General features: G+C 46.5%; 1 protein-coding gene across 2 annotated transcripts in view; it reads right to left on the bottom strand.

Annotated features, from left to right (window-relative positions):
* The window catches only part of PRKCH (protein kinase C eta), a 227,910-nt gene that overhangs the window by 119,728 nt on the left and 83,000 nt on the right, over positions 1-25,182 (bottom strand). For both annotated transcript variants that reach the window (XM_033952506.1, XM_033952505.1), the window contains exon 2: positions 15,970-16,033. In XM_033952506.1, the coding sequence (XP_033808397.1) occupies positions 15,970-16,033 (64 nt within the window). The remainder of the gene's footprint in view (positions 1-15,969; positions 16,034-25,182) is intronic.

Genomic DNA, 25,182 nt, shown 5'->3' with positions numbered 1-25,182 from the left:
GCCGGCCTACACGAAAAAAAAAAAACGCTGCCCACGGAGACAAACAGGATGCGAAGGACCGCCACACGCAATCGCGCAATCAACTCTAACGTCCGTTTGGGTGGGTGGGGGAAATCAAGCACCCTGGAGCAAGAGGACAGGGAGAGAATGTGAGCATTGGAGATAGCTCCACATAAGGCGCCGATGCAGGCACCCCGGCAACGGGAAGAGGAGGAGAGGGCCCGATGATAGGGAGCGACCTCTGGAATTTGGAACAAATGGTGCTGCTGGACAGGGGGAAGGTAAAAGGAAGGGATAATGGCTACTGCTGGATAGGGGGAGCAGGGAAGAGGTGCTGCTGGACAGGGGGGAGGTAAAACCAATGGAGATGGGCTACTGCTGAACAGGGGGAGCAGTGAAGGGGGGGGGATATTGCTGGATAGGGGGGAGAATAAAGTAAGGAAGAAGGGCTGCTAGCACCCGTTAATGTAACGGGCTAAAAAACTAGTTTTGCTATATTGTGCATTAGTGACTGATGAACTATTGAATATTTATATGATAAAGAGTTCCCATGTTAGGCAGCCTTTTATTACATTGGCTCCTTTTTTTAAACACAGAAGAATTAGCATGGGCTTCTGTTAATATCTACTTCATGATGAAAAGCCACGTTAGCTACTTAACACAGCTTAGTCAAACGGTCTCTGTGTCTTGAGGGTTTTTAAAATTCTGACTGAGCGGCCCCTTCTGGTCTCATTTACCTTCGAGAAAGACGGACGCATTGTGATTTTGTAAACTTATTTCCTTAATAAGGAGCTTCCTTTTTGCGATATGAAATTGCATGTTTTTCCAGATGTTGCTTATAGCACTTCTTTTTTTAGTCCTTAAATCACAAGCATTGGCTGTAGGAGGTTTTTTTTTTTTTTTTTTTTTTTAAATTCTCCTGAAAATATCTTGTTACTTATAAAGAAGTTCGGTATATGTTTGTAGACTTATTCAACTGGAGAAGCTTTTATTTGGACTATAGAATGAAGGTTATTTTTTTTTTTTTCCTTTTTTATCCTCAATGTAGTTTTTAGAGATCGACATTTGTTTGCTCAAATTTGGAACTTGACAACTATGTAAATGAGCAGAGAAAGGCATAAATTAAACAAAAATTAAAAAACAAAAAAAAAGGAGAGAAAACCTCAAAATGAAACAAACGTTTGACAAGCGCAGCTGTACAAACTGGAACTCAAAAATGCAACTGAATGATTTGGACACCTTTTCAGATTCCAGAACGCCAGGATCATTTGATTCTTTTTTTTTTTTTTTCACACTCTACAGCAGGGTTGCCCAAGTCCGGTCCTGGAGATCTACAGTCCGGTCAGGTTTTCAGGATATCCACAATGAATATGCATGAGAGAGATTTGCCTGCACTGCCTTCTTGGTATGCAAATCTCTCTCATGCATACTCATTATGGATATCCTGAAAACTTGGCCGGACTGTAGATCTCCAGGACCGGACTTGGGCAGCCCTGCTCTACAGCATAGTGAAAATGACACATCTTGCGTGGTAGGGACAATCATTTTATCAAAGCCTGTGGTCAGCACATTTACTAACTACTGCTGAGAGGGCATCAGGGTTCAACACGTGCCTAAAACAAGTAATGGAAACTGTTTGCTTTGCAGTTTCTTAACAGTGAACAAAGAAAGCATAAAAAGCAGTTAATGAAGACATTTTTAAAAACTGGGGCAGATCATGTTTCAAAGTCTAGTTTTAAAGACACTTAAGAAATATTTAATGGGCTAGACTAGAGCCCATATGTGTGTATGGGCTAGATTCACTAACCTGCCTGATTGTGACCGAACCGTGTCCGATCCACGCAGGTCCGATGGATTCTGCAACCAGTAATATTCTAATGGGGGCGGTCGGAGGAACGCCTCCATCCGCCAACAGGGATCGCTAGTATACGATCCTGACACATGCGCAGACCACCTGCTTTCCCTGTAGATGGTCTGCGCATGCATTTGGTGTTCATTTTAGTTGGGGGTTTGGTTTTTATTCGCAAGCCCGTGGTTTTAACCCGCTTTAAGCCTGCGGATTAAAACCACAGGCTTCCACTGCGGGGAAGGGCAGGAGAGTCAGGGCTGAGAGCATGGGTGATTCGGGGCTGAGAGCAGGAGATTGGGGCAGAGAAACAGGGCAAAGAGCAGGGCGGCAGGCAGGAGAATCGGGGCAGAGAGCAGGGCAGTCAGAGCAGGAGTGTCGGGGCTGAGAGCAGGAGAATCGGGGCAGAGAGCAGGAGATTGGGGCAGAGAAGCAGGGCAGAGAGCAGGGCGGCAGGCAGGAGAATCAGGACAGAGAGCAGGGCAGCCAGAGCAGGAGTGTTGGGGCTGAGAGCAGGAGTGATTTGGGGCTGAGAGCAGGAGATCGGAGCAGAGAAGCAGGGCAGCAGGCAGGAGAATCGGGGCAGAGAGCAGGGCAGCAGGCAGGAGAATTGGGACAGAGGGCAGGAGATTGGGGCAGAGAAGCAGGGCAGAGAGCAGGGTGGCAGGCAGGAGAATAGGGACAGAGAGCAGGACTGCCAGAGTAGGAGTGTCGGGGCTGAGAGCAGGAAATTTGGGGCTGAAAGCAGGAGATCGGAGCAGAGAAGCAGGGCAAAGAGCAAGGCAGCAGGCAGGAGAATCGGGGCAGAGAGCAGAGCGGCAGGCAGGAGAATCGGGGCAGATAGCAGGGTTTTAGCACAAGCAACTGGTCCTCACCAGTTGCTTGTTTTTTGATCGGCCAGCCAGTCATAAAGTGTAGTGAATCGTGTCCTTCCTGCTTTGCATGCCGATTCCATACGCGGATCGGAGGATGATCGGGGCACAGGTTAGTGAATCGGGTTGGAGGGAAATCGGGTCGCAAAGGGCTCACAAACCTAGTGAATCTAACCCTATGTGAGTGATTGTGATTATCTCACCCAGTGATTTTGGCTATAGAGCAACCCTTTTCAATTCTCAGATATCATTGCAGCAGACCGGAGTCAGATTTGGTCTACAAGAGATTCCAAAGAGTCCATCAAGTTTGCATTTTTTTTTTCCCCCCAAACTCAAAGGAACATCTTACAAGACTAACCCCCACTTTGTTGATGCTGTCTTCAGTGGGTTTGGCACTCGCAACTTTGATTATTTGTGGTTTTCATCTCGCTGACTCTGCCCCCGAGTGATATCATCCTGGGGTGTCGAGAGAAAAGTTCAGCACTTTTTTCCAGTGTGCTCGGGTAAATGCCAATATTATCCTATATAATAAAACCCTAGCCGCGCATGCGCATTTACCTGCGTGCTTCCGTGATCTCTGATCTGTGATCAGTAGGTCCGTGGCCAGCAGGAGTGCGGATGCGGCGGCCAGGCAACTCGGAGACACACAGCACAGCCGGTGACTCCCCCCCTCCCGCCCTCACTCACCGCTAAAACCACCACCGCCAAAGCCTCCTCCTTCTGCCCAGCTCACCCACGTTTAAATTAAGAGAAAAGTGCTGCACTGCGCTAACGCTGGCCTCACCGTCTTCTGTACACTGTGGCCCGCCCTCTATGACTACTTCCTGTTTCCGCTAGGGTTGGCCGCAGTGGACAGAAGATGCCGAAGCCAGCGGTAGCGCGGTGCAGCGCTTTTCTATCAATTTCAACGCAGCGGCTGGGAAGGGGGCGGCGGAAAATGCTGCTGCTGCGCAGGGAAGGCCAGGAAATGCTGCTGCTACTGCACAGGGAAGTGTGTGTGGGGGGGGGGGGAAATGCTGCTTCTGCACAGGGAAGGCAGGGAAATGATGCTGCTGCACAGGGAAGTGGTGTGTAGGGAGCGAAAGCTGCTTCTATGGCTGCTGCACAGGGAAGGGGGGGATTAAAATGCTGCTGTACAGGGAAGTAGGGTGGGGGAAATGCTGTTGCACAGGGACATGGAGGGGGAGGGAATGCTGCTGTGGCTGCTGCACAGGGAAGTGGGGGGGAAAGAAAGACAGACAGCTAGCACCCGTTAATGTAACGGACTAAAATACTAGTGTTTAATAAATTCTCACACACACACAAAAAATCCCTATCTAAACATATACAAAACAAAATTCTAAGTGAATAATAGTGCTCAGTCACGTTAACACCTCTTAACACCGGCAACAGTGAATCAAAAGTGGTGTTATTAAATGAACCTGGCACTCCCTTCCAACCTCCAAAAATGCTCAAAACATATCAGTTGAAAGCCAAAAAGAAAAAAACACTTATCTTTTTGTTATCTTCTCTCTGTAATCCAATGGGAGTGCAGGTCTCCTGTTTTTTTGGGTGGAGTTGATTTTTAATATTATGTTTAACATTATTAAGAATTACAGTACTGTATATGAATACTGTACTGTATATGAACCATGATTTAATGGGATTATAGTATAGTATATGTTTGTACATGTCAGTTCTATAATACAGTACTTGAATTGAACTGCTGAAGTGTACAGTACAATGGCAAGAACTTGTTTCTTTTAAATCAATCTATGCTCGCAAATATGAAGGGAAGGTTAATTAAAACAAAACAACACAGAGAGGCATTGGAGATGCCAAAATCAACTGGTGGTCACGTGTCCTTTAATGAAATTAAAACATCTAAAAAGTGTATATCAAATAAAGTCCCAACTAGGATCCAAGTTTCGGCGACAAGCGTCGCCTTCCTCAGCATAATCCGTTCCAGGAGCATGCTCGTAATCCAAAAGATCGCCCCTGCCCCATACACCACTGGACCACCATGGATTAAAAATGGCAGGTAAGTGTGTGCTGGAGGGGGGGGGGTTTAAAAAAAAAAAGTTTAGTCGGCCGGGACGGAAGACAGGAGGCATCCCTCCTGTCCCGGCCTACCACTAGACCACCAGAGGGGGTACAGGGTAGGAAGATGAGGCAGGGTGGAATGCCTGGCATGGAGTGAGGGGGGCTGGGTACAGAGCCTGGGAGAGCAGGGAGGGCTGGGTGGAGAGCTTGGCAGGGAGTGAGGGGGGCTGCGTACAAAGCCTGGTAGGGCAGGGAGGGAAGAGGGCTGGGTGCAGAGTCTGGCAGGGAGTGAGGGGGGCTGAGTACAGAGCCTGGTAAGGAAGGGAAGAGGGCTAGATGCAGAGCCTGGCAGGGGAGGGAGGGAATACTGGGTGAAGATCCTGGCAGGGTATGGTACTTGAATATTAAGCCCCTGTCTTATATTCGAGTCAACCATTTTTCCTACTTTTGGGGAGGAAAATGGGGGTCTCGACTTATATTCGGATCAACTTATTTTCGAGTATATACGGTATTTATTTCTAACATTTCGAGACTGCCTATACCTAAGCAGTTAACAATAAAACATTCACAATAGTTCAAGACAGCATACATGAACAACACTTTCAGTTACAATACAGTCACAGACTAACATAGCCCCCCTCAAGGTCACCTCCAAAACTGGAGGAAGTGAAAATTAATCTTCACTTGAGCCTAGACTCACTAACTTCTTTTTGGGGGCGATCCGTGTACGATCCGTGGCTGAGTCTTCCCGGGCGACCAATCTACAACACATCCTCATGCAAATTATGCCGATCAGAGGCACACCCCAAACCGACCACATGGATTGCTGCAGAGCGATCCTGATTCATGTGCAGAGTTGCAGACCATCTTCTTTGCCTGTAGATGGTCTGATCTTGCGCTTGCTCTCCGTGCGTTTTTGTAAATTTTTTTTAACTTTTTTACTCAGGTAGTCTCATTCAAGGAAACATGAGGCTGGGAGACAAATTTGATTTAGAAGGCTTTGTCCCTCGCTACTGTTACTGCTCGAAGACGATTTACATTCTGGGCACTGTACCACATTCACCTCTTGCTGGGCACCGTAGATGCTTTGCCTTGGCAGGGCTCCATAACTATAGAATTTAGAAGCATCTCCGGGGCAAGTTTGGGTGCTGGGATTTTGCTGGTAGCTTAAACTGGAAATGCTGGAGGATCCATGATGAAAGAACTCCTGGATGTGATGGGAAGGGTGTTGGAAACCGGGACCTGTGGTGCCCGGACCGTACATCAACATGTGGCTCTTGCCTACACTCGCGAGCCTGTGGTTTTAACCCATTGGTTTAAAGCAGGGCTGCACTGCGGCCATGTTTTGGAACAGAACATGCCATAGTGTAGCCCCACTTTAAAACCTGCGGGTTAAAACCACGGGCTCGCACTGCAGGGGAGGGCGGCAGAAAGCAGAAGTCGGGGCGGCAGAGCAGTAGAGTCCTCCCCTTCAGTGTGAACCGGGAGAGTCGGTGCGGCAGAGAGCAGGAGGGTCGGCAGGGATGTGAGCGACTGGTCCTCAGCAGTTGCTTGTTTTTGGATCGGCCAGCCCAATCGGAGTTCCTTCGTTGGTTTAGTGAATTGCTGCCTTCCTACTTATGCATGCATTTCCCCTCATTTGCATGTGCAGATTGGATTGGATGCGGAGAGGATCGGCCAGAAGGTTAATGAATTGAGTCGCGGTCGCAAACTGCTCGGGACATGATTGGTAAGGTTAGTGAATCTAGCCCTAAGTCAAATCACAATGATCAAAGTTCAAGGTATCATAACCAACTCTACAGCAAAGTTCAAAGAAAAGCCTCAACATATAGTTCGGTCTTTAACATTTTCCTGAACTTTAACCAGTCAGAACAGAACCTCAGGATGCCAGGGAGGTAATTCCACAATTTTACCCCGCCACGGACATCATTGATGTTCTAGATTTAACATTTAACCGAACAGTATTCTCCTTAATAGAGGTCAACCTCATAGTACCTTCTGACCTCAAGGCCCTCCTCGGCTGGTACACCTCCCATAAAGTTTGGAAATTCACTGGCACAAATCCATACAAATTCTGATGTATTACCAATAGCATCTTAAAACAAACCCTTTGGGCTACCGGAAGCCAGTGCAATTGCTTCAACACCGGAGTGATGTGTTCCCTGTGAAGGATACCCAAAATTAACCTTACCACAGAATTCATCAATTGTTATAAAGCTTTACATTTAACCTTTGCTAATCCTAAGTTAAGTATATTACAATAGTCAAAATCAATGCATGTGCCACTGAATGGAAATCAAATGGAAGTAGCATCTGTGCCCATTTAAAAAAAAAAAAAAAAAAAAATCATTCTACTCCCTGAACTTTAAATAAATAAATAAAATCGGCATGAGGGAAGCCCACTCCCTCCTGCCTTGGCCCAACCCCCCCTCCCCCAACTCCATCCCCAATACCCACTCTTTCCTGCCTTGGCCACCTGGACCACCACCCCGCCCCCATACCCCATGACCCAACTTGACCCCCCCTTACTTTATTAAGAGGACAGCAGGAGGGTTGCCCATTCCCTCCTGCCAGCAGGCCTGCCTCTTCAAAATGACAGGCATTCCCCTTCCTGGTGCATTCTGGGATGCACTGGGAGGGGCCTAAGGCTCTGATTGGCCCAGGCGCCTAAGGCCTCTCCCACAGGAGAAGCCTTTGGTATCTGAACCAATCAGAGTCTCAGGCCCCTCCTAGTGCATTCAAGGATGCACCAGGAATGGGCCTAAGTACTTGAATCGCCCAGATGGTTTGTGACGTGTTGGGGGGGGATCTGGTTGACCGAGGCAAGAGGGAGTAGGCTGATCAGAAGGGATTACGGTAGACCTCCGCAAAAAAGTCATTTGAATGCGAAATTATTTGAATATCAATCGCTGTTTTCAAATCGGACATCTACTAGCCCCACAGCGAAACCACGGGATTTTAACGGCGATTTTAGAGCATCTGGGCCAGAGTCCAATCTATAGCAGTGGCCTCAGAATTGCACTCTGTTATATTAATTTACTGCTGGGATAAAACTCATCCAGGGATAAATTTCTCCTGGCAGCACAGCACTGGGTTGCTTATCAGGACAGCCAGAACAAATGGTGCTGGGATACTAAACAAGTCTCTCACCACATTAAGCACCTTCTACTACTAATACTGTGTTTGCCCGAAAATAAGCTCTACCCCCAAAATAAGCCTTAGTTGAAGCGCTGGATTCGCCGGTAGCAGCGCTTCTCCCCACCCCGCCGAGCGCCCCCTGGGATTACAGCAAGCCCTGCTTTAGTCCGCCTACGTTTCAGGTGCCTTATGGGACGGCTCGCGCGTGCTTTTTCTTCCTTTACGGTGGCTGTGGTAGAACAGATACGTGAGACTTTTTGTCTTAGGCAAGTGAGGCTCCGCGCGGCTTTCTAACGTGAAGAACGCCCTGGCGTCGTCACAAAGCCTGCGGAATCGGATGCTGACCACCTGGCTGGTGCGTGAGAGCCATTGAGGATCTTGCGCTCCGGTTTTACGCCGAACCAAACGTACTTGCTGGTGGTGGGGAGTAAGTACCGGTAGGACAAGAATGTCTTTGTGTTTGGCTTGGAAAATGATAGAACCTAGTTAATTCTAGTCCAAAGAATTAAAGCAGTGGTTCCCAAACCTGTCCTGGAGGACCCCCAGGCCAGTCGGGTTTTCAGGATAGCCCTAATGAATATGCATGGAGCAGATTTGCATGCCTGGCATCTCCATTATATGCAGATCGCTCTCATGCATATTCATTAGGGCTATCCTGAAAACCCGACTGGCCTGGGGGTCCTCCAGGACAGGTTTGGGAACCACTGAATTAAAGAAACGCTTTTCAGCAACTAGCCTAGATTCCAGCTTCCAGTCCATACCCTTCTGGGCAACACATTCTTATACCGAGTTTCCCCGAAAATAAGATCTAGTGTGTTTTTTGGGCCCAAAACTAATATAAGACAGTGTCTTATTTTCAGGGAAACACAGTAGGTTACCTTCTAGAGCAGGGGTGGGCAACTCCGGTTCTTGAGGGCCAGAATCCAGTCGGGTTTTCAGGCTTTCCCCAATGAATATGCATGAGATCTATTTGCATGCACTGCTTTCAATGCATATTTATTGGGGAAAGCCTGAAAACCTGACTGGATTCCAGCCCTTGAGGACCGGAGTTGCCCAGCCCTGTTCTAGAGTAAACCTATGGACAACCAAGATATACTGTAGCTTTCATTTTCCCACATCCTTTCTCCCTAGATAGTTCTCAGTCTCCTTTCTTTCATGCTAAAAATATATTAGTGCACCTCGTGCACAAAGTAATTCTCACTTATGACAGAAAAGACCGATTTTGTTTCTGTTAATTAAGTGCAATTGAAAATAACTTTGTCAAGATGAAGTCTGGCTTATTTTTTTTATTTCTACAAATTTTGAAATTAAATACAAGTTTTATACTGGAAAGGAAATAAGGGAGATAATTATAGAAAGAGAAATATACCATAAATTCACGTCAAAAAATCTCCACTACAGTCCACTAAAGGGAGGTTGAGCAATACAAGTAAAAAAAGAAGCATTAATAAAGGTAAAAAAAGTTAACTAAAGGTTATAGCATGATAATGGAATAACAGCTGTTTACAGAAGTTCAGCTTCTCTCTTGTGAAGAGAGTACATTTTCATTACTCAGGTTAACTGTGGAGGGTCAAACCACCACACCCCCTCCTCCCAGAATTGATGCTATTATATAACTATACACTCGCAAGGAAACTTTATAGAATGTTACCCCCGTCTTTGGCTTCATAAGGATAAATTCTATTAGGCCTACACGTAGAATTCATATGTTCACCTATCCGACAATAAAGGCCTGCCACTCCAAAAGATTCCCGGACAGAACTCTCGCCTTCCAGGCAGGTAAATGGAATGATTGGCTGGGTAACATTATCATGCATTCCTCATCCTACTTCAGTTTTAGAAAATCAGTAGAAACGAAATTGTTTAATCGATTTGTAACCTAAGAATCTTATAGTTTTTCCCTTCTTCCATTCTGTAAGCTTGTATTCAATGACTTTGTATTGTGACCATTTCGCTGATTGTCCAGCACCTCTTGCTGTAAACTGCCTCGAACTATCATGGCTTTGGCAGTATATAAGAATAAAATCATTATTAACTTGTTCCTTCCCCCTTTGAGTAATAATATAATAATAATAATTTATTTTCTTATATACCGCCCAACCAGAAGTTCCGGGCGGTTCACAACAAGAAAACTAAGGCATATCAGTGAAGATGCAGGATACAGTAGAATTCAGTAGAATACAATGCTATACAATACAATACAATACAACATGATACAATGCGGAATGATCCAAAGCAAAATCATCACACAAATTTGCCAAACAGATTGGGAGTGGGAAATCAGAGGACACATCCAAGAGTTCATTCTCCCCGCTTGAAAGGCTAGAAAAGCCTGCACTTTATCATTATGGAATAACACATGATAAAATAAAATAAAAATTAAAAAACAGGTCTCAAACTATAATTTTTTTAATAACTAATTAACCCCCCCACACACACACACACAAAAAAAACCCTCATTCAAAGTAGCCCTGTCAAAATAAAAAATTCCTTGGAATTGTTCAGCCTGAGGAAGAGAATCTGGATGTAGCAGCTGAGGAGTTCAACAGCGTTCCTACTATATTCCACCACTAGAATAAAACCCTCTGGCTGACCTCACGTGTAGGCAGGCAGACTGGTGTCCTTCAGGTTAACTTTCTAATTCCTGACACTTTCCAAAGAGAGCCGGAATAGAGAATGACACGGTGACAAAATTCAACACCGTTCCCATCCCCGCGGATAACCGCGGGAAATAATCCCATGTCATTTTTTAGTGTCTACTTCAACTTCATTCCTTCTACACCAGCATTCTTCAAAGCAAAGCTTGAGGGTCAGTGGTTGTGGCCATTCATATTCTGATTCTTCCCTCTCTCCTTAAAGAATGACATGAAGATGGTTTCCCGTGGTTATCCGCAGGGACGGGAATGGTGATGAATTTTGTCACCGTGTCATTCTCTAAGCCGGAAGATGCAGGAAAGTCGTAGAACTAAAGGAAGGTCCACTATAATCAATGGGGGAGGCCCAGGTGGCAGCAGAATCCTCCTTTTGACTATACAACAAGGACTCTCCTTTGAAGCTGTGTCTTAGGTTTGTATCTGTTGCCTCTGACCATTCCATCTACTAGGGAGAACCTTCAAGCCACGTCTTATCAATGTAGGACTCAGAAAGACTGATGGTTTATTTATTTACATCCCGCCCTTACCCAGGGCGGGTTACAAAAAATACATACATATAAATTAACACCAAATAATACTATACAACACACACTACTTACAACAAACTAAGTGGGCGACCAACACTCCACTTTCAATACATGCTTCAAAATCATGCTCCATATTTCATCTGACAAAAAAGATGCCGTTTAAGTAATCGCTTGAAACTTTCTAAACTGTGCTGTTGACGTATGCATAAGGGTAGCTTAAAATATGCTATCCCTGGACACTGCCAGTCTAAGGTCTTTAACAGACGGAATATGTAATTCTACCAACCCAGCCAACCGTAGTTGATGAGACAGGACATGTGGCAAAATATTCTCAATTATACATTTTGGGACCAAATTGTGCAAAGTTTGGAGCCAATTGTGCTTAAAGTTTCATGGTAGAATTAAATTCTATCATACATCTTGCACCACAAAATTACTTTGGTATGCTCAGAATAACAGAGCATACAAATTTATACCATGTTAAAATCGTACTATTAATTTGCTGCACAGTATTCTGAGTTAATGTTCCTGTCGGTGCTTGGCTCAGGTACTGACAGGAATACTGACATTAAAACAACAACAACAAAAAATAGATGTCACCAGCCTTGGTAGCCCAAATCCTCTCCCTCCGACCTCCAGTGGACCATGACCGAGAGCTTTAATAATAATAATAACAGTTTATATACCGCAGGACCGTGAAGTTCTATGCGGTTTACAAAGATTAAAAGATGGTACAAATAGATTGAACTTAACATAGTGGAAGCTAGTGATTAACAGCTCAAGGGGTCATTTATTGAGGAGTAAGAGCCCACGAGCCTTTCCTGTGTCACCCAGACCGAGAAGGGAACCCTCTGTATATCAATCAGATGCTCTAGTCATAATCCTTTGTGATCTAAGAACATTTTAAGTCTAGTTAGAAGGTTAACGTACTTATCACCTCTGCAGGAGTATCTGACGGTTCAGCCTAGTACAAGGGATCTCAATTAAAGATTCATCCTTTGGAGCTCAGCCTCAGCCTGGTGATAACCAATGTAAATGATAACTGATAACAGCACTGTCAATCTTGTTGAGAGAATTGCTAATCCTATCTGCACCCTGCAGAGGAATGAAGAACTCTGTTTGACCTCTGCCACCCTTAGTGGCAGGATATATGTATTAATGAAGTGCAGTACTGCTGAGAAAAAGGAGTGAATGGCTGGAGAAACTTTTGCATATGGTCTATCCAGTCTGCCCATCCATATCATCCACCCTCTCTTCCTCCCCCCCAACAGATACCACATGCTTGTCCCATGCTTTCTTGAATTTAGATACAGTCCTTGGGCTAGATTCACTAAGCAAACCGATCGTGTACCGATCGGTTTGCGAACCCTTTGGAGACCAGATTTCCCTCCGGCCCGATTCACTAACCTCCCCTGCGATCCGCTTCCAATCCGTGCATGCAAATGAGGGGAAACGCATGCAAAGTAGACAGGGACGCGATTCACCAAAGAAAGTTTTGACTGGGCTAGCCGATCAACCCAAAAAGCAACTGCTGGGGACCAGTCGAAAACATCTTTCCGACTCTCCAGCTCCATTGAAGCCCTGCTCTCTGCTGCCCCGAATCTCTCCTGCCTGCCACCCCGATGCTCTTCCCTGGATCTCTCCTGCCTGCCACCCCGATGCTCTTCCCTGGATCTCTCCTGCCTGCCACCCCGATGCTCTTCCCTGGATCTCTCCTGCCTGCCACCCCGATGCTCTTCCCTGGATCTCTCCTGCCTGCCACCCCGATGCTCTTCCCTGGATCTCTCCTGCCTGCCACCCCGATGCTCTTCCCTGGATCTCTCCTGCCTGCCACCCCGATGCTCTTCCCTGGATCTCTCCTGACTGCCAACCCGATGCTCTTCCCTGGATCTCTCCTGCCTGCCACCCCGATGCTCTTCCCTGGATCTCTCCTGACTGCCAACCCGATGCTCTTCCCTGGATCTCTCCTGCCTGCCACCCCGATGCTCTTCCCTGGATCTCTCCTGCCTGCCACCCCGATGCTCTTCCCTGGATCTCTCCTGACTGCCAACCCGATGCTCTTCCCTGGATCTCTCCTGCCTGCCACCCCGATGCTCTTCCCTGGATCTCTCCTGACTGCCAACCCGATGCTCTTCCCTGGATCTCTCCTGCCTGCCACCCCGATGCTCTTCCCTGGATCTCTCCTGCCTGCCACCCCGATGCTCTTCCCTGGATCTCTCCTGACTGCCAACCCGATGCTCTTCCCTGGATCTCTCCTGCCTGCCACCCCGATGCTCTTCCCTGGATCTCTCCTGCCTGCCACCCCCATCCTCTTCCCTGGATCTCTCCTGCCTGCCACCCCCGATGCTCTTCCCTGGATCTCTCCTGCCTGCCACCCCGATGCTCTTCCCTGGATCTCTCCTGCCTGCCACCCCGATGCTCTTCCCTGGATCTCTCCTGCCTGCCACCCCGATGCTCTTCCCTGGATCTCTCCTGACTGCCAACCCGATGCTCTTCCCTGGATCTCTCCTGCCTGCCACCCCGATGCTCTTCCCTGGATCTCTCCTGCCTGCCACCCCGATGCTCTTCCCTGGATCTCTCCTGCCTGCCACCCCGATGCTCTTCCCTGGATCTCTCCTGCCTGCCACCCCGATGCTCTTCCCTGGATCTCTCCTGCCTGCCACCCCGATGCTCTTCCCTGGATCTCTCCTGCCTGCCCCCCCCGATGCTCTTCCCTGGATCTCTCCTGCCTGCCACCCCGATGCTCTTCCCTGGATCTCTCCTGACTGCCAACCCGATGCTCTTCCCTGGATCTCTCCTGCCTGCCACCCCGATGCTCTTCCCTGGATCTCTCCTGACTGCCAACCCGATGCTCTTCCCTGGATCTCTCCTGCCTGCCACCCCGATGCTCTTCCCTGGATCTCTCCTGCCTGCCACCCCGATGCTCTTCCCTGGATCTCTCCTGCCTGCCACCCCGATGCTCTTCCCTGGATCTCTCCTGCCTGCCACCCCGATGCTCTTCCCTGGATCTCTCCTGCCTGCCACCCCGATGCTCTTCCCTGGATCTCTCCTGCCTGCCACCCCGATGCTCTTCCCTGGATCTCTCCTGCCTGCCACCCCGATGCTCTTCCCTGGATCTCTCCTGCCTGCCACCCCGATGCTCTTCCCTGGATCTCTCCTGACTGCCAACCCGATGCTCTTCCCTGGATCTCTCCTGCCTGCCACCCCGATGCTCTTCCCTGGATCTCTCCTGACTGCCAACCCGATGCTCTTCCCTGGATCTCTCCTGCCTGTCAACCCGATGCTCTTCCCTGGATCTCTCCTGCCTGCCACCCCGATGCTCTTCCCTGGATCTCTCCTGCCTGCCACCCCGATGCTCTTCCCTGGATCTCTCCTGCCTGCCACCCCGATGCTCTTCCCTGGATCTCTCCTGCCTGCTCCGCCCTGAATCGCCGCCCAGCTCGTCCCCGGATCTCTCCGGCCTGCCGCCCCAAATCTCTCCTGCCCTTCCCTGCACTGTGAGCCTGTGGTTTTAACCGGCCAGTTTAAATAAAGCGGGTTAAAACCACGGGCTCGCTGGGCTACAAAAGTAAAATAAAAGCCAGCTCTGCCGGTGCTGTGTTTGAGAAGGGAGGCAGGGTTTCAAGGAAGGGCTGGTTTGAGAGCAGGAGAGTCGGAGCCCAAGAACCCCCCCCCATCAAAATAAATTTTAAAAACGGACACAAAACGCATGCGCAGACCATCTGCAGGGAAAGCAGATGGTCTGCGCATGCGTCAGGATCGTACACTAGCGATCCGTGAGGGCAGAGGGGGGGTGTTCCTCCGGTCGCCCTCATTACAAGATTGGGCTGTTGTGAATTGGTCAGGCCTGCTGGAATCGGACCCAGATCGGACCCGGAAGTCAAGGTTAGTGAATCTAGCCCCTTGTCTCAAGCTCATTCCACATATAGACCACCCTTTTTGCAAAGTATTTCTGTTCAAGCACATAAATATTGGCATGTTTGTTTTGTCCCATTGATATTTATTTTGCTAAAATGGACGTTCCTGCCACACTTAACCAGCACATTATTGTCAATTTCTACATGTAATTTAGAACACACTCTGCATCGGCCAATCCTGTTCTAACATACAACTGAAACTAGAGAAGTCCCAACCTGAACATCTCAATTCTATCTGAACATCCTTTCTAAAATGCAATTTGGGATTGAAATTTGAAAGCATTATTTTATTATCATATTTTATTCTTTTATAACTGTGTTTTTTAAAAAAAAAAAAGATTTGGAATGTGCAGAAATTGGACACCACCTACACTCTCCAATATAGGGCTTTTACAGCCTCCGGTCTTGCCCCCTATTGCATTGTAATGGCAATCCCCGAGTTACAGACGCCCCACTTAAGTACGATTTGCACTTAAGAACGTGGTTGTGGCTTCATTGGATTTCACTAAGCAGTATTTCCAGTGGCAGTATCTCCTGCAGCAGATTCAGGAATGATGCATGGCCACGTTAACAGAGTGTGGTTGTGCACGCTGTACCTTAGAAGGAACACTGGTAGGGACAGTTGGTCCTTTTGTCATCTGGGAGTAGAGGAAAACAGCAAGAATCTTAAAATCTACAAGTTCTGAGTTACATACAAATCCAACTTAAGAACAGCTTTAAAAATGTGACTCGTTCTTAACCCGGGGACTGCCTGTAATCACGTAGAGAAGGATGGCCAGCCTCCATTTTGCCCAAGTAGCTCCTATTCTTCCTAAGGAAGGAAAAATGTATTGGTGCTGTTTCGGAGGTTTACTGAGGAAAAACCAAAAACAAACCTCAGCTGCTGAAAACATGTGAGAGGGTGTTATAGCCCAACAAACTTCTACAATCTTGCTGCATTTAAAACAATAGCGTTCCCTAGCAGAGCTAAGAAAGAAAAGAACGTTTCCTTACCTTCTGTGAAACTGCCTGTTAGAGACACTATGACAAACACTTTCCCCTCTGGTTCTAAATCCATCTGAAAATTTAGAAAGAGTGATGATTAGTAATTTAGGGCTTTATTGATAAAAGGTGTTTCTGTGATCTTGCGTCTATGGGGAAAAAAGAACATGGAGTAAGGCTTAGGATTGCTCTCCTTCTTCACAGACTTCAGGCACCATTTTGCAAAACCATGCAGAGGATAATACTATACTAAATGCACTGGTTATGATGCCCATTTCAAGCCTATTCTGTAAAGCACCTTGACGCCCACCCATAGACAAATTTGCATGCAAATAGATCTCATGCATATTCATTTGGGAAATCCTGAAAACCTGACTATCCAGATAGCTCATCGGAATAACAGGACAGTGAGAGGTGACGTTATCTATGCAGGCTACCATTAAGACATCTTACTGTTAACCTGACCTATTAGTAACTAGGTCTCGTTGCGAAAAATGGGATCTGTGCTAAAATAGCACGAGTTAGTAGCAAAATAGCATGTCTTAACAATAGCCTATGTTGTAACTAGTCCCTAATTTTGTTGTCCTAAGTTTTCTGGATAGTTATCTGGATAGTTGTGTTGAAAATTGGTGCTATCTGGATAACTTGTGTCGTCGCTCTGTGGTAATGTGGCTGAGGGTATGGCTTGGATTGATCAGAAAACCCAGCTGTTTGCACAGGGTTTTCAAACAAAGGAAATTATTTATGGTTTTGAGTTAACATAAATCGTTCTTCTTAGGGCTGGCTCCCAGCCTAGCCCAATGCAATGTTTCTCAACCACTTCCTGGGTTCCCACATCAAACAAGTACCTTCTGAATATACTGTAGTACAATGTTATTCACTACCTTTTCAGTCTTCTCACACAGCTCTGGAGCTTTAAGATTGGGTCATACCCCTTCCCTATCCTCTCCTTGGGTATTATGACCTAGCTTAGAATGGAGTCCTCTTCTTTTAGGACCTCTTCTCTGGAGACGTCTTGCCACTGGGCCTCCCTGAACTACTCAACTCCTCCTTGCCTGAGCCCTGCTTCTGACTCAGGACCAGTTTAGCACCACCTGCTGTCAGGCAGCTAAACTGAGCCCTCAGTGAGGAAGTGCTCATCACAATTCCACCCACTTCCTCATAAGAACAGCCTTACTGGGTCACACCAATGGTCCATCAAACCTAGTAGCCCGTTCTCACGGTGGCCAATCCAGGTCACTAGTACCTGGCCCCAAACCCATGGTGTAGCAATATTCCATGCTTCCTCATAGCACCAACTCTCCAGGCAGCCCTGGCACTATCTGAATAATACTGAGGCAGTCTTTACAGATATTCAGCAGCAATAACAAGACAGTACCACTGAATATCTCTCAGTAGCATTTCCTGTATAGCTGATACTGCTACCTGAATAAATTTAGTTATTTATTCAATTTTCTATACCGTTCTCCCAGGGGAGCTCAGAACAGTTTATGTGAAATTTATTCAGGTGTTCAAGCATTATTCCATGTCTGTCCAATGGGCTCACAATCTATCTAATGTACCTGGGGCACTGGGGATCTGACAACCTGACCAGGGTCACAAGGAGCAGTGTGGGTTGGAAATTTACAACCTGAAGTTGTAACCACTGCGCCACATTTTCAAACATAGTATGGTAAAAGATTGTCAGACAATATCTGCCATGCTAAGATGGCAAACCAAAGTTAACAAAGTATGGTAAAAATATAATATGACAAATCATGGTATGGTGAGACATAGCATGGCGAGCATAGTTCGGCTAAACATAGCACGTTAAACATAATATTACAGGCACGGCTAAGATAGTATGACATGACTAGAAAAAATGGTTAGGCAAGCGTGCATATCAGCTCGAGTCTTTTTATAATCTAATTTTTCATAGACTTTTAGGGCTCCTTTTACAAAGGTGCACTAGCGTTTTTAGCGCGCACACCAGATTAGTGCGTGCTAGCCAAAAAACTACCGCCTGCTCAAGAGGAGGCGGTAGCGGCTATTCCGCGTGTTAAGGCCCTAACGCGCCTTCGTAAAAGGAGCCTTTAAATTTCTTGTAGAAGTATAACATGATATAGAAAACAGGGTAGCTTATAGCAAAAAAAAATAAAAAATAAAAAAAATATATATATATAAATACAAATTCAAAAGCAAAGCCATGGTCAAATTGTCAGATATGGCCTAGAACTATGAAGTCTTGACACCTTTAATTAACCGTTTACAGTTTAATTAAAATGTCTATACCACTAATCACTGACATACAGAGCACAGCGATGTACAATTATTTAAAAACAAAGGAGGAAAAATGTGCCAGTAAAAATAGGACAGATGCCAATTACGCCAAGGAGGTTGGGAATAATGAAATTACTGGGACAAAGGAAAATGAGGGACTGAGGGAGGGTGCAAAAAGAGGAGAAAGGAGGAGGAGGATTGCCATTGCTGCTTAGAAAGGAGAAAAGTTAACGGGAGAAGAAGTAGAAGGGAGGATTTAGGGCACATTGCAATTGTTGGGACTGGTAGATGGTGACAGAGTTTGAAGCTATTTGATTTAAGATTGTATCACAAGACAAATTAGCAGGTAGTGGGGGCCCCTCAGATGAAACAGTCAGAGGCTGGAAATATACAGAAGCCACCACGCTTTACTGAAAGAAGTGACACGGCCCATGTTTCGACATGCTCACCTGCGTCAGCGGTCTAAACAATAATATATAAACAATGTTCAGAATTTTCCAGAAATATATTATTTATAACACAAAACTATATAAAACACAGTAAAATAAAATTAAAAATTAAAATTAAAAAAAAGGATTCTCATATACCAATAATAGACTCATTAGAGGTTTCCCTCAATGATCAGTTACAAATTCCAATCCAGGGAAACATGATAATATATAATACAATAAAATCGGTATACACAGTCACAATTACAACAGCATATAAAGTATTTGTACAATATAAAAAAAGTCTGATGAAAGTCTCACACTAAGGATATCACAACCAATATCTAAACTAATAGTATAGGTAATATAAGAACATAACATAAGCGTTGCCTCTGCCGGGTCAGACCAGGGGTCCATCGTGCCCGGCAGTCCGCTCCCGCGGCGGCCCCCCAGGTCCATGACCTGAAAGTGTTCCCTACCTAACCTGAAATATCCATACCCTATTCGCTCAATGTCCTGTACGGTAAACCTCTATCTGTACCCTGTTATCCCCTTCGCTTCCAGGAAGTCATCCAGTCCCTTTTTGAACCCCAGAATTGTACTCTGTCTTATTACCTCTCCGGGAAGCGCGTTCCAGGTGTCCACCACCCTCTGAGTGAAGAAGAACCTCCTTGCATTCGTTATGTATCTGTCTCCTCTCAGTTTTTCTGAATGACCTCTTGTTTTAGTTGTCCCTGCTAGTCTAAAGAATCTGTCCCTCTCCACCTTCTCTATGCCTTTCATGATTTTATAAGTTTCTATCATGTCCCCTCTCAGTCTCCGCTTCTCCAGGGTAAAGAGCCCCAGCCTGTCTAACCGTTGGGCTACTATCTTCAAGAGAATAGTTATGGTCTTAATCCTAAACATACTTCATTGTTAACATATTCCTTAATGTGCTTGTTTCTAAGATACTAATATATATATTATTTAACTTGCATGTGGTTTTAACACAATACAATCATATAGTTCAAACTGAATTAAAATATGATCTATTAACATATCAGCGTACAATGGGGCATATGTAAGAACATATTTAGGGCTCCTTTTATCAAGCCGCGCTAGCAGTTTAACGCGTGTAATAGCGTGCACTAAACTGCGGGCCGCGCTAGCCGCTACTGCCTCCTCTTGAGCAGGCGGTTGTTTTTGGCCAGCGTGGGGGTTAACGCGTAATGAACAGTCGCGTGCGTTAACCCCGCTAGCGCGGCTTGATAAAAGGAGCCCTTAATGTGCTAATTTGTTCAAGAGAGAAAATATATTTTACACACTTTTATTTATTGTATCATGATTTAGGTTCATTTGAATTGTAAAGCAGTCTGTGTGAGCATGAGTTTTAATAAGCATATTACAGTATATGCATTTATGTTCTGAAGTCTATTTAAAGTAGAACATTAGTCATTAAGAAAGTTTGAAAACTAGCTCAGGCAGGAAATATTGTGCCTAGGTTAGTCTCCAAGATGAATTTTCTGCTCCTTAGCTAGGAGCAGTGGCATAGTGAGGAAGGTCGACGCCCGGCATCGCTGCACTGTGCGCATCCCCACTATTTCCCTCTGTTTGGGTACCACCACAACTCTTCCCTGCTGCATGTGAGCAGCAATTTCCACCCGCTGCATACACCAGTGTTGGCTCCTTTCTGACATCACGTCCTGGTCCTGAGACCAGGATGTGATGTCATTAGGGAGCCGACGCCAGCGCGAGCAGCAAGTAGAAAATGCTTCTCAAGCTGGCAAACATTTAAAGAGGTATGCAGGGGGCAGAGAGGAGGAGAGGCGCTGGCACCCCTGCAAAGACAGCGCACGGGGCGGTCCACCTCCTCTGTCCCCCTTACTACACCACTGACTAAGAGACCGACCTGGACTCCACTATCTAACACCCTGACCATCTAGCAGCAGTACCACAAGACTATCATTAGGGGGCTGAAGTCTTCACTTTGAAGATAGAAGCTGCTGGGACAAGAGCATTCAGAAATTGCTTCCCCCCCCCCACCCCAACACCTGCCAGTGTGACTGACCCCTACTAGATACCAGAGGGAGGTGTGGGGTGGAAGGGGATTGGGGGTGGGGTACATTGACTTTACTGGCATTTTTAAGTTGCTCCCCCAGGAGTATTACGCCATGCACATACAGAACAGTAACGGAGTAGCCACCAGTAGGCTGAGAACCTAGAGAACTGGGCTTCATTCCCACTGCAGTTCTTTGTGATCCTGGACAAGTCACTTAACTGTCCATTGTTCTGTAGGTATAAGACTTAGATTGTGGACAGAAAAAGTAGCTGCGTATAATATATGTAAAACTACTTTTGTCCTACCCACAGAAAGGTGGTATATCAAATCTATGACCCTTTTCTCCCAGAGAGCAATGACACCTCTTGAGATGGCTTACAAGGTTTCATGCAAACTGGAGTCCAGAGGAAGGCTACTAAAATTCTCCGTCATAAGGCGTATGGGGACAGCCTTAAAGATCTCAATCTGTATACTTTGGAGGAAAGGTGGGAGAGGGGCAAGATGATAGAGACAGTTAAATACTTTCGTAATGTAAATGCGCACGAGTCGAGTCTCTTTAATTTGAAAGGAAACTCTGCAATGAGTGGGCATAGGATGAAGTTAAGAGGTGATAGGCTCCGGAGTAATCTAAGGAAATCCTTTTTTACGGAAAGGGTGGTAGATGCATGGAACAGTCTCCCAGAAGAGGTGGTGAAGATAAAGGCTGTGTCTGAACTCAAGAGGGCCTGGGATAGGCATGTGGGATCTCTCAGAGAAAGAAAGAGATAATGGTTACTATGGATGGGCAGACTAGATGGGCCATTTGGCCTTTATAATAATAATAATAATAACTTTATTTTTTCTATACCGCCATAATCTTGTGAGTTCTAGGCAGTTTACAGTGAAGAGAGCTGTACAATCAGCGAATTACAGGGTAAGAATAGGTAGGATGTCACTGAGTAGTCAGTGATTACAGGGTACAAATAGGTTACAGTATAATCTTAACATGTTACGTCGAAAGGGCTGGATGGTCAGCGAATTACAGAATACAAATGGTGAGGAAAACACTGAACAGTCGAGTGAAGAACAGAATACCGTTAGTGAAGAAGCGTAATATTATCTGCCATCATGTTTCTATGAGCCACTCACTGAGGCATCCAAGAGCGGATTTCCCACTAGGCGCATTAAGACATGTGCCTAGTGATTCCTGCACTACATGAGACCCTGTGGATACCATTCTTTCTACCTTCATCATGATTGTTCCCTTCTTGCCAGCAAGATGAAAACCAGCCACAATGTACTGAAAAAAGAAAAAAAGTACCAATGGAGGACTCAGCTGTAATGGAGAAAAGGAGGCCATGTCCAAAAGGTTCTAGGACAGTGACTTGCCATGATCTGGCAGAAAACCACTACCAGAGAAGGTACTGAAGATGCTACAGGTATAATGCTGCCCTGGGGGCATCTTTCCCCCATGAAACCCCTGATAGTACTCTGCCTCCAGGCTCTTGTTCTTAGCAGTAAACTTATATATCCAATTGAACATCTTGAATTGCTTAGGGAAATGCAATTAATCTGAGGTCAAATTCTAACCAGGATAGGGTTTAATGAAATGAAATATTTTCCGCAACCTGATCAGATTTGGTAAGATTCAGCTTAGATTTGCTGATTTGCAAAAAAAATCCACATCAGAGCAACTCTGTGGCTTTCTGAAAAATTTCAAATGCTTTCAAAACCTTTTGTGAACTCACTAGTTCACAGAATTCTATACTGAATTTTAATAGAACAAGCCTTCCTGCCTCAGCTCAGAAACTGGCCCGTGGACCTTCTGCATCACAATGCACAGCACATCCCACCTGAGCCACAAGGCTGGCTACCCACCTGCCAGTTAATTGCATCATAACAGCCTATATTTCCATTAAGACTTCTCACTTTTCGAGTTGCTCTCTTCTGATCTCAACTCAGTGTTAAGTACTGAGCCTATTCAGAGAATTATACCTGGGGCTGCTATTGCCAAGGAGAAACTTCAAACCATAATCCAATTCTTCATCTAATCCAGTTAACGCCAAGATTAAACAAAATCAATCGATCACGTACAATTGTGTTAAACTGGATTAGGAATTCTGAGTCTTTGTCTGCGATTAGCCCCTTTTCCAGAGAGGAGGAGCTGTCAGTGACTGGTAATTTGAAATACTGAAATAGAGCACTAACAGTGACTGCAGCAGCACCATGGGCTAGATTCACTAACCTGCCTCTCCATGCTCGATCCGTGGGCAACTGAATGCAGGCCGACCAATTCACTAAAGGCCTGCAGGCAAATGGGGACGATCGTTGGCACGCTTCCCACTAACCGCACAGATCGCTGGAGAGCGATCCTTGAGCATGCGCAGACCATCTTCCTTGACTGTAGATAGTCTGCGCATGTGCTGGGGCTTTGTGCCCGCAGAGCGTTTTTACTTTTTTTTTAACTAGCTGACTGTTTTTTTTAATTTTTTTTTTTTTAAACTTATTTAGCTGACTGTTTTTTCTTCTTTGCGAGCTCGTGTTTTAACCCGCTTTAAACCCGTGGGTTAAAACCATGGGTTCACACTGCAGGGAAGAGCAGGCGAGTCAGGGCTGAACAGGGCAGGAAATCGGGGCTGAGCGGGGTGGCGAGACAGAGCTGGAAAGTCGGGGGCTGAGAGCAGGAGATCGGGGTAGAGAAGCAGGGCGGCAGAAGGTAGGGCAGTTGGAAAGGACCTGAGCGACTGGTCCTCAGCAGTCGCTTATTTTGGTGTCAGGTCAAAAGCGCGCCAGACAACTGAGCTCAATGTGGAGCCGTGTCCCGAAGAAAATGACTGTTTTAAAGGGCTCCGACGGGGTGTGGGGGGGAACCCTCCCCACACACTTTACTTTATACAGATCGCGCCGCGTTGTGGGGGCGTTGTGGGGGGTTTGGGGGTTGTAACCCCCACATTTTACTGAAAACTTCACTTTTTCCCTAAAAAACAGGGAAACAGTTAAATTTCCAGTATAATGAGGGGGGCTACAACCCCCCAAACCCCCCACAACGCCACCGTGATCTGTATTAAGTAAAGTGGGGGGGCTCCTCAACAAAAAAAAACCCGTCGGAGCCCCTAAAAACACTCTTTTTCTTCGGCGTGCGCTTCCGTCTTGCGCTCAGTTGTCAGCGCGTGCCTTTGTCTTCGGCGGTTTTGTCTATGAACCCTTATTTTTGGATCGGTCAGTCCAGTCGGTGTCCCTCATTTTGTTTAGTGAATTGCTGCCTGCCCGTGTTCGAATGCCGTTCCCCCTCACTTGCATGCGCGGATTAGGATCGGATTGGTATACAGGTTAGTAAATCGGGTTGGAGGGAAATCGGGTCGCAAAGCGATCGGTACACGATCAGTTTGCTTAGTGAATCTAGCCCTATGTATCGCTATCGTGAGAGGACAACAACAAGCTGTAGTTTACTGCCTCAGCATGGAGAGTTAAATCATTCTCTACATGTTGGATCCATGACCTAGGTATAGCTACCATCTCTCTCAATTATCTCTAGAGAACAATTGGAGGGAAAGAGGACTCTGCTCATCCCAACATGCCCAGAGGCTAGATTCACTAAGCAAACCGATCGTGTACCGATCGGATTGTGATCCGATTTCCCTCCGACTCGATTCACTAACCTGGTCGGCCAATTATCCTCTGATCCGATCCGTGCATGCAAATGAGGGGATACGGCATGCAAAGCAGGAAGGACATGATTCGCTACACTTTTTTCTGGCACACTGTCTGGCTGGCCGATCCAAAAACAAGCGACTGGTGAGGACCAGTCGCTTGTGCTAAAACCCTGCTTTCTGCCCCCATTCTCCTGCTCTGGCCGCCCTGCTCTCTGCCCCGATAAGGCTTCTCTGCTCTCTGCCCTGCTCCACTGCACAGAACAAGCTTGTCATGCCCTGCTCTTGACGCCCCGACTCTCCTACTCTCTGCCGCCCTTCCCCGCAGTGCGAGCCCATGATTTTAACCCGCGGGTTAAAAGTGGGGCTGAACTGCGGGGAAGGTGGCAGAGAGCATGAGAGCTGGGGGCAGGTTTGAACCACAGGCTCGCTGAAGTCGGGCCGGCAATTGCAGGAGAGTCAAACTGCTCTTTTCGTTGGAATTTGTACGTGGGCAGACCTGCACAGGAGGGGGGCGCTAGGCCGCACGGCGGGAAACACAGCCCAGGGAAGAGAACAGCAGCGTCAATGCAAAAAAAAAAGAAGTTAAAAAAAGAAAAGTTGCTACAGGACCAACGCATGCGCAGACCATCTGCAGGCAAAGTAGATGGTCTGCGCGTGCATCAGGATCGCTACACAGCGATCCGTGTCATTGGATGGAGGCGTGCCTCCGATTGCCCCCGTTTGAATATTCTTCCTTCCTGAATCGATCGGCCCTGCCCAGATCGGACATGATCGGGCAGGTTAGTGAATCGGGTCCAAAGCTTCAACACTGAAAGCAGAACACAGGTGTTCGTAAAGGCTAATCACAGAGGACTGTGGAAAATGCAGG

The sequence above is a fragment of the Geotrypetes seraphini genome, chromosome 7 (assembly GCF_902459505.1).
Source record: "Geotrypetes seraphini chromosome 7, aGeoSer1.1, whole genome shotgun sequence".
Classification (NCBI taxonomy): Eukaryota; Metazoa; Chordata; class Amphibia; order Gymnophiona; family Dermophiidae; genus Geotrypetes; species Geotrypetes seraphini.
Note: the sequence above shows the minus strand (reverse complement) of the source record. Positions and strands in the feature narration are given on the sequence as shown.